At 42.3% G+C, this 12,094-nt stretch overlaps 1 protein-coding gene across 1 annotated transcript in view; it reads left to right on the top strand.

The window, feature by feature from the left end:
- plekho1b (pleckstrin homology domain containing, family O member 1b) overlaps positions 1 to 11,285 on the top strand; it is a 100,717-nt gene extending 89,432 nt beyond the window's left edge. Inside the window, exons 5-6 of the mRNA XM_084335766.1 lie at positions 6,732 to 6,833; positions 10,371 to 11,285. Coding sequence (XP_084191892.1) covers positions 6,732 to 6,833; positions 10,371 to 11,162 — 894 coding nt within the window. The 3' untranslated portion in view covers positions 11,163 to 11,285. The remainder of the gene's footprint in view (positions 1 to 6,731; positions 6,834 to 10,370) is intronic.
- The last annotated feature ends 809 nt before the right edge of the window (positions 11,286 to 12,094 follow it).

The raw sequence follows: 12,094 nt of genomic DNA, 5'->3' as shown, positions 1-12,094 counted from the left end.
ACTCTACCTCCAGCGGCCCCCAGGTAAATTGAGTTTGAGACCCCTGCGTCAGAGCCTTGACAGTACCTACCTAAAGTATTGATATGTCAGGGCCTTGACAGTACCTAGCTAAAGGATTAATACTTCAGAGCCGTGACAGTACCTAGCTAAAGTATTGACACGTCAGAGCCTTGACAGTACCTAGCTAAAGTATTGATATGTCAGGGCCTTGACAGTACCTAGCTAAAGGATTAATACTTCAGAGCCGTGACAGTACCTAGCTAAAGTATTGATATGTCAGGGCCTTGACAGTACCTAGCTAAAGGATTAATACTTCAGAGCCGTGACAGTACCTAGCTAAAGTATTGACACGTCAGAGCCTTGACAGTACCTAGCTAAAGCATTGATATGTCAGGGCCTTGACAGTACCTAGCTAAAGCATTAAATCAGTAGTGGAATTTAGTCCTAATAGTATGGATGTGAAAGGTAACATGCTGACAGAATATTGTTTGTTTACTTTAGATGACAGAATATTGTTGGTTTACTTTGGATAGACCAATCATGTTTATATCTCATCTATGTTTAGTTTTACTTTTGGTTTTGGCAAAGTTATAATGAATCCGACCTCCTCTGATTGACAGTTTGTTAGATTTTGAGGCAGATCGTATAGACCAATCAAATTGAAGCACAAGGGCATGTTTCCACGCCTCCAGTGCACTCTTTTTGTGTTCTACGTCACCCCACGCTCATGCCGTGCTTGTGCCTCCTACTGTAAGGATATGTTTTATTTTCCCCTACTGTGCTCTTTAGCGCCAATTGTATCAACTAGTGGTCACAATCTCTATTGGATACCTTTGAATTAATTCTTAAAACAGATTGTTCCTGACTAAACACATGCTGAAAACAGACTGTTCCTGACTAAACACATGCAGAAAATAGACTGTCCCTGTCTAAACACATACAGAAAACAGACAGTACCTAAACTGTGTTTAGTTAGGGACAACACATCTCTTATATAAAAGTGTTTAGCCACAAAACATTTTCTGAGCACACGTTTGTTGATTACACATTTCCTGAGCACTGTGCCACACTTTCACACCTGGGCGCTGCCTGGTACAGCCATAGTCTTGTACCGCTGTGCCACTGAGCAGCTCCACTGGAGCAGTTGGGGTTTTAAGCGCCTTCATTTAGCTGTTGAGGGGAGTGTTAGTCATTCAGCAGCATGGCATGCAGTGTGGTTGATGCTATGGAGAGACGTGTAGTGACTGTCCTGTAGATCACTAGTTTCACTGAATAGAACACGTAGCATGAAGTTGTTAGCGTTGTAGAGCCCACACCTATAGTACAAGACTCTGTGTGTGCATTAGTGGTAGATAATATATATATCGGATTGGGCCAGCATTGGTCGTTTTTGAAATGCCGGCCTGCCAACATTACCATATTTTGCGGGCTCTAAGGCAATGATAGTATCAATGAAATTAGAGATCGCAAAGAATGCAAAGAATCCGTTGATACCAATCACTTCATGCTAGCCTACCCAGAAAGGGGAATAAATATGGCTCCAAAGTTACAAGTTCTGATATTTCGTAGGGGAAAGTGACAAGATTGTATACACAATTCCTAGTAGAACTGTAAAGTTAGTAACTGCAAACCTAGCTGTCATCAACCGGCTAAGCTAGCTAGCTAGCTAATATAGCTAACATTAACTTAAAAGAACACACCAACATTTTGGGAAATTAGCTTACCGTCTTCTCCAGAGAGAGACAAGAAGATAGATACCAGTTTCCTCTCTGTGTGTTCAGTAGAAAGCTATCTGGCGGCACGTTAGCCTAGCTTAGCACAATGAATGGAAGTGGACATGGCCGGTTAGCCTAGGCATTGTCCAACTAACACCTCTCCCGAAGGCTAACCGGCCATGTCCGCTTCCATTCATTGTGCTAAGCTAGGCTAACATGCAGCCAGATAGTTTTCTACTGAACACACAGAGAGGAAACTGGTATCTATCTGCTTGTCTCTCTCTGGAGGAGACGGTAAGCTAATTACTCAAAATGTTGGTGTGTTAGGGTTAAGCAAGTTTCGTTTGTTATTATCAAGTTGATGCTAAATATATATGTATCAGACAGCGGCCGCAATCGGCCCAGTGAATAGTCCATATCTGTCGACCACTAGTTTGCATCTAGGAGCAGAGAGAGAGAGACAGAGAGACATACAGTATCAGTTACCTGGACCGGCTCCAGTGTCTCAATAGAGGCCTGTGACACCAGAGACTGGACTCACGGCACCTGGATGAGATTTCAGCCTTTACTGCAGCTGCTTTTAAACAATATAAAGGCCCGTTTCCACCGCAGGAACTTTCCCCAGGAACTGGGAAACTTTTGAGGAACTCAGTGCGTTTCCATCACAGGGACCAGGGTCTAAATTAATTTCTGGGTACATTATTTTACCCCCAACAACAAGCTTGGGGAGTAACAGTATACAGTAATGGTTGTTACGTAATCAGGATATACTGATAAACATTTTTTAAATATGAGGGTCTTTTTCAGGATTACATTCTTAAAATTACATCAAATAAATGTTTTTAATTATATTGTATTATATTAATATTAACACCCCCCCACCTCTGTCCTCTCCCCTCTGAACAAACATACTAATTGATATCACAGCGCGCACTCTGCACCTGTGTCGGGGTTCTGTACTCTGCATGGAGTCAGGCAGGGCTCCAATTTATCTCAGTGGAAACCTAAGTGAATGTGAAGCTAAAATAGCAGAAAAGATTCATAAAAATGTGTAAAGTACGAGCAGGCTACAGGAGTAGGAACGTGGCCGACTGACCTTTACGTTCAAATAAGATTGTTGAGAAGATGTCACATGTCACCTTCAACATAGTTCACCATAAGTAACTAAAACTACGCGGCTGGGTAGCGTAAATGGTAAATGGCTGCATATTTACTGTATATAGCGCTTTTATCCAAAGCGCTTACAATTTGTTCCCCACATTTTACCCATTCACTCACACATTCACACACCGACGGCAGAGGCAACCATGCAAGGTGCCAACCTGCTCATCAGGAGCAATTAGGGGTTAAGTGTCTTGCTCAAGGACACTTCGACACGCTGCCCAGGAGGAGTGAGAATCGAACCAGAAATACCAGACGACTGCTCTACCCCCCGAGCCACTGTCGGTCTAAGCACTCGAATCCAGCTGTCAGCGGTACCTTCGGCTTGGTCAGTTGTCCCTACTAACACAATTGTCAGTGTTCGCGGGTGGGAAGCCGCTGGGGTATGAGTCCTGGTCACTGCAAGCAGCGACTCCTACTGGTCGGTCAGGGTGCCTGTTCAGCAGGGAGGGGATCTGGGGGAGGTAGCGTGAACCTCTGTACGTGTTACGTTCTCCCAGTGAAACTCCTCGCTGTCAGGTGAAAAGAAGCGGTTTGCGACTGTGATAGTCTACACACCCTCCCCAGACCAACAGAGGAGGCATGTGGTGGTAGTCTACACCCTCCCCAGACCAACAGAGGAGGCATGTGGTAGTCTACACCCTCCCCAGACCAACAGAGGAGGCATGTGGTAGTCTACACCCTCCCCAGACCAACAGAGGAGGCATGTGGAAGTCTACACCCTCCCCAGACCAACAGAGGAGGCATGTGGTAGTCTACACCCTCCCCAGACCAACAGAGGAGACATGTGGTAGTCTACACCCTCCCCAGACCAACAGAGGAGGCATGTGATAGTCTACACCCTCCCCAGACCAACAGAGGAGACATGTGGTAGTCTACACCCTCCCCAGACCAACAGAGGAGGCATGTGATAGTCTACAGTACACCCACCCCAGACCTCCCCAGACAAGGACCAGGAAGGGAATTGGCAGAACGACTAAATTGGGATGGGAGGAAAGAGAGAAAAGGCAAAGAAACTAAAAGTAAAAAAATTTGAGCCGCTCCCCAGTGGCTGTCATCGCTCTGCGGACGCTACGCTCCACAAACCATATTAGACTATAACTCATAAAGAGAGGGTTGAGAGAGGATGTGGTTGAGCAGGAGACAGGCAGTGTAGTGGACGCAGAGCTATTCGGTAGAGAGAGAGAGAGAGAGAGGATGTGGTCTGCATTAAGCACTTTCAGGATCATAAAGTCAGTTGTGTTTCACAAAACGAGAGTGTCAAGCTGAATTCAGCTGAGTCAGTCTTGGGAGTTGGAATGTGAAAACCTCAATGATGATGATGATGATGGGTTTAGGAATTTCACAAGGACCAAACCAGCGGCAGAGGAAGAGAATTCAGACTGTGTGTAACAGCTGTATCAGCAAGTCTGTCTGCACACACACACCAGCAAGTCCGTATGAACACACACACACACACACACACATTATGCACTACTTGTGTTGCGTCCAGAACTGGGGATGGATTGTATTGGCAAATTAAATCCCTTAAAAGCCTGAGGAATGAGTGGCACTTACCCGTGACAATACTTACAACAGTCCCCCCCTTCACTTACCCTAAGCCCCCCTCCCCCTGTGCCCTTTCCCTAAGACCTCACCACCTAAATATAAAACAGATTAGTACCATGTTTCCACAGAACGGCTTCACGTCCAACACTTAACCCTGTGACATTAGTATTAAGTGTTATGTGATGGAGTGTATCAACACATTAGTCGTTTCCGACCGTTTCCAAGCTGAATAGCCTCTTTAATACGTAAACAAAAGAAAAAATAACTTCTAACAAAGCCAAATATACAATCTATGATTTATTTTGGTCTGAAAGTAGATTCAATATGTGCTAAAAATAGGCTTTATTCAAGCGTGAGTATTGACTGTGATACAGATGTCAGAGTTAAAGGGATAGTTGGGATGTTTTGACATTAAGTTGTATGAAATGCTTTCCAGTAGTGTAGTGGATGCAAAGCTCTTAGCTTACTTACTAAGTCCTGTGCTCTGAGTTCTGGACGGGTTTCCCAGCGAAGCAGGAAGCTTTAGACTGTTCAGCTGTTATTCAATATAGGACATTTTCTAAGGGTTTAAAATACATCTGGGGGATATGACCTGTTAGTACGAGACCCAACAGCATTTACACCCTTCAGACAAGCAACCATGACGAGTCGCTCACGAGTCGCCCTGGCTGCCGCACGAGATATTTGAATTTGGTTTAATTTGAACGGCCAACGTACTGGATATTGTGCACCATCTGAGACCATAACAATAACCCTAACCCTAACCAACCCCAAAGTAAACAAAACTTCAGTTGTTTTTTTTCCAAACTGAAACAACTCACTCTTCTGTAAAACTGCACACAGTGTCTTTGTCTGAATGATGCTTTGAATAGAATAGAATAGAAATACTTTTTTTTTATTATCCCGTGGGAAATTTGACACTGCAAATCGCTCAACATTTAAACATTTAGACAGAACAGGCCACGAATTAGAATAATAAAACGAATCAAATCAAGTTGCCTAGGATAAGAGTAGAGTAAAATAGAATAAAAATGGAATAAAATATACAGTAAAAATATACTGAGGTCTACAGACCTTGTGTGTTGAGGGAACATATTGTTCCCCTGGATCATGTGGTCGATAAGGTGGTAAACATGAATTTATAACCCGGCTGTGGTGTTAGGTAAGCTGTTGGCAGGGTTTCACAGCGGGGCTGAGGTCTGTACAGTCTGCTTAGCCACGGCCCGATCAATCATGTTTACAGATAATCAATGGCCCGATCGATGCTCTGATTAACTCCCCCCCCCCCCCCCACACACACACACGCACACACACGCACATAAACACACACATGCACACACACACACACGCACACACATAAACACACACATGCACACACACACACACAAATGCATATGCACACGCACGCACATATAAACACACATATAAACACAATCACAAACCCACACACACACAGCCGTTTTCATGCCTTGTGGTGACATTCCATTGACTTAATTCCTTACCCTTCTCTGAACCTCTAATCCTAAACCATAACAATAAAACAACCCCTTGGCCTCGCGTTTCCCGACCAATGTCCCTACAAGGATAGAAAAACAAGTACACACACACAAACTGACACACATGTTGGTATTACTACAACTTGTTAGGATTCCCGTATTAATATTAATTCCACAACCTTTACATGTTTATACCTTTTTCCTTTGTGCTGACCAGCCAAATATATTCTGCTCACAACTCAACTTGTCCTCAGAAGAAAGGTGGGCTGTCAAAAGTCGGTCTTCACATGTATGGCTACACTTGTAAACACACACACACACAGCATGTGGAAAACACTTCCCAAGCATAGTGTATTAACAGAAGTCTCCCTGTCTCTCTCTCCCTCTCTCTCTTTCTCTGTGTGTGGGTCTCTCTTTATGTGTGTGTCTCTCTATCTTTCTCTCTCCCTGTTTTTCTCCCACTCTGTATCTCTCTCCCTCTCTGTCTCTCTCTCTCCCTCTCTCTTTATATATATCTGTACTCTCTCCCTATCTGTCTCTCTCTGTTTCTCTCCCTCTCTCTGTCTCTCTATCCCTCTCTTTCTATATCTCTGTAACTCTCTCTCCCTCTCTCTTTCGATATCTCCATAACTCTCTCTCCCTCTTTGTCTCTCTCTCTCTGTTTCTCTCTCTCCCTCTGTCTCACTCTCTGTTTCTCTCTCTCCCTCTTTCTATATCTCTGTAACTCTCTCTCTCTGTGTCTCCCTCTCTGTTTCTCTCTCTCCCTATTTCTATATCTCTGTAACTCTCTCTCTCTGTGTCTCTCTCTCAGGTCACCGTTGAAGATGATAACCATCTGTCTCACCTCACTCGGGACCGGGCCAGGATCCCTCACACGCGGCGCCTGCCGACCAGAGGTCACCTCATGGCAGTGGTGAGTGTTCTCTGTGTGTCACGTAGTACACTCAAATAGTACACTCAAATAGTATACTCAAATAGTATACTCAAATAATATACTCACACCCCAAAAACCTACAAAAAGAAGAATTAAACTTTTTTTTCTTTTTTTTGCGAGCTGCAGCACTTAAGCAAATAACAAGAGCTTGGAAAAAACTTGAATCTCCGAAAGTAAACAAGTGGTTAGAAACTGTAGAGGACATAGTATGGAAAAGGTAACTTACAAAATCAATAAGAATGAAAATATGCTGGGGAAAAGATGGGGTTTCTTTAAACTATGGAAAGGTATTAGATGACAGACAGATCAGTCTTTGAGAAGAGGATTTAAGTAACATGAAACAGTAATAGAAAACTAGAGTAGCAGTAGTAGTAGGCAGAGAGTTATCTTTGATCTACTACTCAATTGTTGGCGAACACCCCGTAGGCCTACACCTATAATGAAAATCCAAGCCTTTTTATTTAATTTTTTTTTACTTTATTTTCTTTTATATATGTATGTGGGGACGAGTAGGGATGGATATTAGATGTATACCATGGATAGATGGATAGGTTTACCAGTCCAGGATCTATACTGGTACTCCCCCTTTTGTTTATGTGTTTTTGTCTCTTGTTTTTGTATGGGTGATGGGTAAAAAAAATTATAAAAGTGTCAAGATAAAAAATATGCATATGTACATTTGTGTGTGTATGTACGTATGGATATGTGCAGTTATGTATGTGTATGTGTGTACTATATCTAAATGTAAAGTGACTTCTTTGACACAATAAAGTATTAAAAAACAAATATACTCAAATAATATACTCAAATAGTACACTCAAATAACATACTCAATTAGTATACTCAAATAGTATATAAGTACTATACTGAAATAGTATTCTTAAGAGGCACAATGGCACTGTATACTACTTTTGGTGGATGTTCTTTTAAGGGGGCATTTCACCCTTAATACTGAACTCTAATTTGTCCCAACTCACCACAGGACTGTTTACAGTTTAGTTATACGTGTGAGATTATGCACGTAATAAATATGTTTTGTTTCTATGAAGTGCCAATTTGATTGATTGATTAATTGAGTATCTTTAAAAATAATGTTCAAATATTTCAAAACACTTTGCTCCAGAGTTCAAAGTTAAACAATTAAGAGTAGCATTTCAAGTTTATGATTACTCGATTATGATTACATTGAAACCAGTGGCGTCGTTAGCCCTGGGCTTCCGGGGCTTTAGCCCCGGATGTTTTTCTCCTAGCCCCGGACCTTTAAAAAAAAAAAAAAATTGTTTACATTTTTTTTTTTTTTTTTTATGTCAGCATCCCCATTGACTGTGCTGAATGTTTGTTAGTGTTTGGTATTTTTTGTTGGTTTTTAGTACTTTTAATCCATTTTTAGTAAGTAGTTTTCATTTGATCCTATCATTCTTTCATTCACCGATTTGTGGACTTGAAAATGTGCACTTTAACACAGCAGCACCTGGAGCCATCCATACCCATGTCCAGTGTCCACTGACAAAGACATGCTCATGATACTGTGATAAACTATAATAAGCTTTAATCGAACCCTGGTTCATTTCCTCGGATAGTCCGGTTGGTTTGGGGTGGTGTGAAAGCTCATTCACTCTTGCAAGTGAACCCTGCTACGGTTCATTTGAGATGTGAATGCAAAGCGGACCAAAGACAGGAAAAGACCCAAAAATCGAATATTTTTTTTATGAGAAGACTGAAACATAATTATAATGAAACACACAATAGTTTTTTTTCGATTGCTTAAGCATGATTTTGAAAACGGGGCCCGGTGTTTCAAAACACACAATTAGCACAACCACACACACAATTATCAGAACACCTCAGATCCTTTGCTAAATTAAACACTTGTCAAAACCATACACTAATTTATAAAAACTACATTTTGTTACCATATGAAACACACGTTTCATATGACTCAATTCTGTTTGAACCAGTTACACACACTGCTGTGCTTAACCTAAAACACATTTAGCAATTCTACTTCTCAGTGATTAGAGTACTGTAAGTGAAGTACGCAGAGAATGTGCAAATATACAATAAATTCACCAAACACTACACAAGACCAATGCTGTAGAGTAGACTGATGAAAATATAATTTATTTATCTACATATACCCAAAATCAATGATGCAGACTGCTAAAAAAAACATTTTCTCTCCATATACCCAAATCAATGATGCAGACTGATGAAAATATAAATGTTCTCTCCATTTAACCAAATCAGTCAACATTTCAACATGGAGAATCACAACAAAACATGTCCCAGTTTTCATGCTACTATGTGCATAACACTGTAAGCTCAGCAAATATCAGACAAACATAAAATACTGTATCCAGTACAGGTTAAAATTACAGTAAAACAAAAAAAAAATTGAAAAAATTTAAATAGAGCACAGAAAATACTAGACATTATCTCTTTGCATATGGATCTGGCAAGATAATTTTTTGTTGTGATTCTCCATGTTGACATGTTGACTGATTTGGGAAAATGGGAGAAAATGTATATTTTCATCAGTCTGCATCATTGGTTGTCTTGTGTTTGGTGAATGTATTGTATATTTTCACGTTCTCTGTGTACAGTACTTCACTCTCTTTCCATTTTGGTTGAAGACAGGTGAACTCACCTGCTGCATTTTTATAGTGCTTAAACCTGATTGGTATATCTACAATTAAGCAATGGTGTGTTTGTGCATCTGATGGCTGTGTTTAACCAATTGGCTCATATGTGTGGTAATTTGACATTCTGTGTCTAATGTAATGGAAGTGTGTTTAGTGTTTTGCAAATCACTGTGTGTATTGTTTTGCAAAAAGTGTGAGGCTGACATTGTGCTTATAGGGGTGCAAATCTGGGCCTACGTTTTGCTCCTTGAGTGTAAGGTTTTGATAATTATGTAATACTTTTGATTTGAGTGTTTATGCAATTGAAGAAAACTGTAAAGACTAGAGATGAACTGTTTATTTCTTTTGTACATAGGCTGTGCATAATGTTTGTTTGTTTGTTTATTTGCTTATGTGTATGATTCTTAACTGTTTTTATTTTGTTATTGGTGTATATGTGTGTATGTATGTACAGTATATGTATATATATTATATATATATATGTATATATATATGTGTATATATGTATATTTGTACTCCTGTTGGGGCCTCTTGGACCAGATCAATGTTTTATCTGGCAAAATAAAGGTTAAATAAATAAATAAGAAACTGATGATTTGGTCCTGTTAACTTTGAATTTTCTATGGGAACTGCCCAGATCCCTCTCATGGACATGGACCTCACTTTGAGAACCTCTAATGATTGGAGTTCTTCAGTATTCATCTCTAATTACTCTAAAATTGCGTATTTCTGTGTTTAAAAAAAAAAAAAAAAAAGCCCCCAATGTTTTCTAACCCTAAAAACGCCCCTGATTGAAACCCAGTTCATGTCTATCTCAGAAAATATCTTTATGGCTTTTATTGTGAAATGCTGATTGTCCTTTGTCTGCATTCAGGCCTCGACATCAGACGGCATGCTGACACTGGACCTGATCCATGAAGAGGACAACTGTTCGCCCCGATGCCAGGATGTGTGCGACAGTGGCTTCCGCGTCGACCCGGTCAAGCCCGCATCGCACCTCAGTCCCGACTGCCCCAGGTCCAAAACAGACAGCGCTCTCTCTGCATTGACCGCCACCACTGCCGAGGCCTCTGGGAAGTCTCAGAGTCTGCCTCGGGAGGCGGCGGTGACCTGGGAAGAGAAGCCCGCACAGGCGGAGAAAAGTCTTGTCCACACTCCCCAGCCGGCCAAGCGGTTAACGTCGGCTGAGAAAAGCCGCTGTGCCTCCATGGACGAGATCCTGTCGCAACCGGAGTCCCGCGCTGCCAAGGGCCTCCCACGCTCACCGGCGTCTGTGACGACCGGCAACCTGGTCCCCATCGGCCGGCTCCAGGATCTCATCACTCAGAAACTGGAGAGAACTCAGGAACTGCTGATGGAGGTGCGGCGGACTCCGAGCGATGGGGACTGTGTGGACCGAGGGAAGGGGAAAGGGAAAGACTCGCCCACGGGCTCCAAGGGCTCGACTGGAGCACGGATGGAGGCCGAGAGACTTCTGAGGGAGGCCACGTCCACCTGGGGCCAGGCCCACGAGATTCTGGAGGAGGTGAAGGAGCTAAGAGCGCTGTACCAACAGCTGGACTCACCGACGGGTGTTGTCATGGGCAACGCTGCCTCCTCCTCTGTCTCGCCTCGCATGCCCTCCAACGGTTCCATGCAGACTCAGTATCGCAAGAGCATGATGTGACGACGGGGCGGCTGGCGACTAAACTGATTGATCTCTCAGTAAAAAAAAAAAACCTGCAAAGCCACAAAATTGTAAACAACGTTTATTGTTTTTTAGCCGTCCTGTGTTCTCTTTTCCATTTTTCTGATACTGTGACAAATGAAGGATTCTGAACTCCCATGCCGTCAGAGGTTTGCTCTAGGAAGAGCGGGTACTCCAAGTGGAGGAGGCGTTGTCTTGTGATGCAGACTCTTCCAATCGGATTATCTTCACGTTTTTTCGACAGTATCGATTCATTCATCTACAGTGATGCATAATAAAAGATCGGCTTGGGTCTTGATAGGACAGAGAGTGTCCACCCCAAAGACAAAGTGGTGAACTCTCAAAGCCTGGATGAGCAAAAACAAAGCAAACTTTGTAGCAGATTGAATGCTATTCATGTTAAAATAGCTGGATAGCATCTACTTTTGCTCTCTATATCATCATCCAGAGCGTAGGGTACGAGTCACGTAGAGGAGTTGGGAGCGGAGGAGCGCTAATGGCTGTTCCTCGCGGTCTTTGTAGGAATGTGAGTGTTTTCTTTCTGTTTATTCTGTTGCATTACACACTGGAAGGTCTAGATGAGCCAGGATCCCACAAGCCAACAGTGGCCCCCACGCTCTACCAGCTCTGGGAAACCCAGTCTAATCACATAACGGCTGCACGTTTTGGCGCTTTCTCCAACCAATGAATCACCTAAAGATGTAATATGGTGTTCCCTGTCCTGTAAGCCATAGGACCTGAGGTACAGGATGGACTTGGTTTTTGCTTGCTACTCAATGGTACACAAGACTCTTATCTGTCCCAGAATCTTTTTTTTTCTTCTGGTTTTTGTATTTCATCATGTTGTGCCAGTTTGGCAGTGAAGTACAAAACCATTTATAAAAAGTATAATTTGCACCCAATGAGTGGTC

This window comes from Notolepis coatsorum (genome assembly GCF_963971535.1).
Source record: "Notolepis coatsorum genome assembly, chromosome: 19".
In the NCBI taxonomy this organism is placed as follows: Eukaryota; Metazoa; Chordata; class Actinopteri; order Aulopiformes; family Paralepididae; genus Notolepis; species Notolepis coatsorum.
The sequence above is the reverse complement of the archived record's forward strand: the minus strand, read 5'-3'. Positions and strand labels throughout refer to the sequence as shown.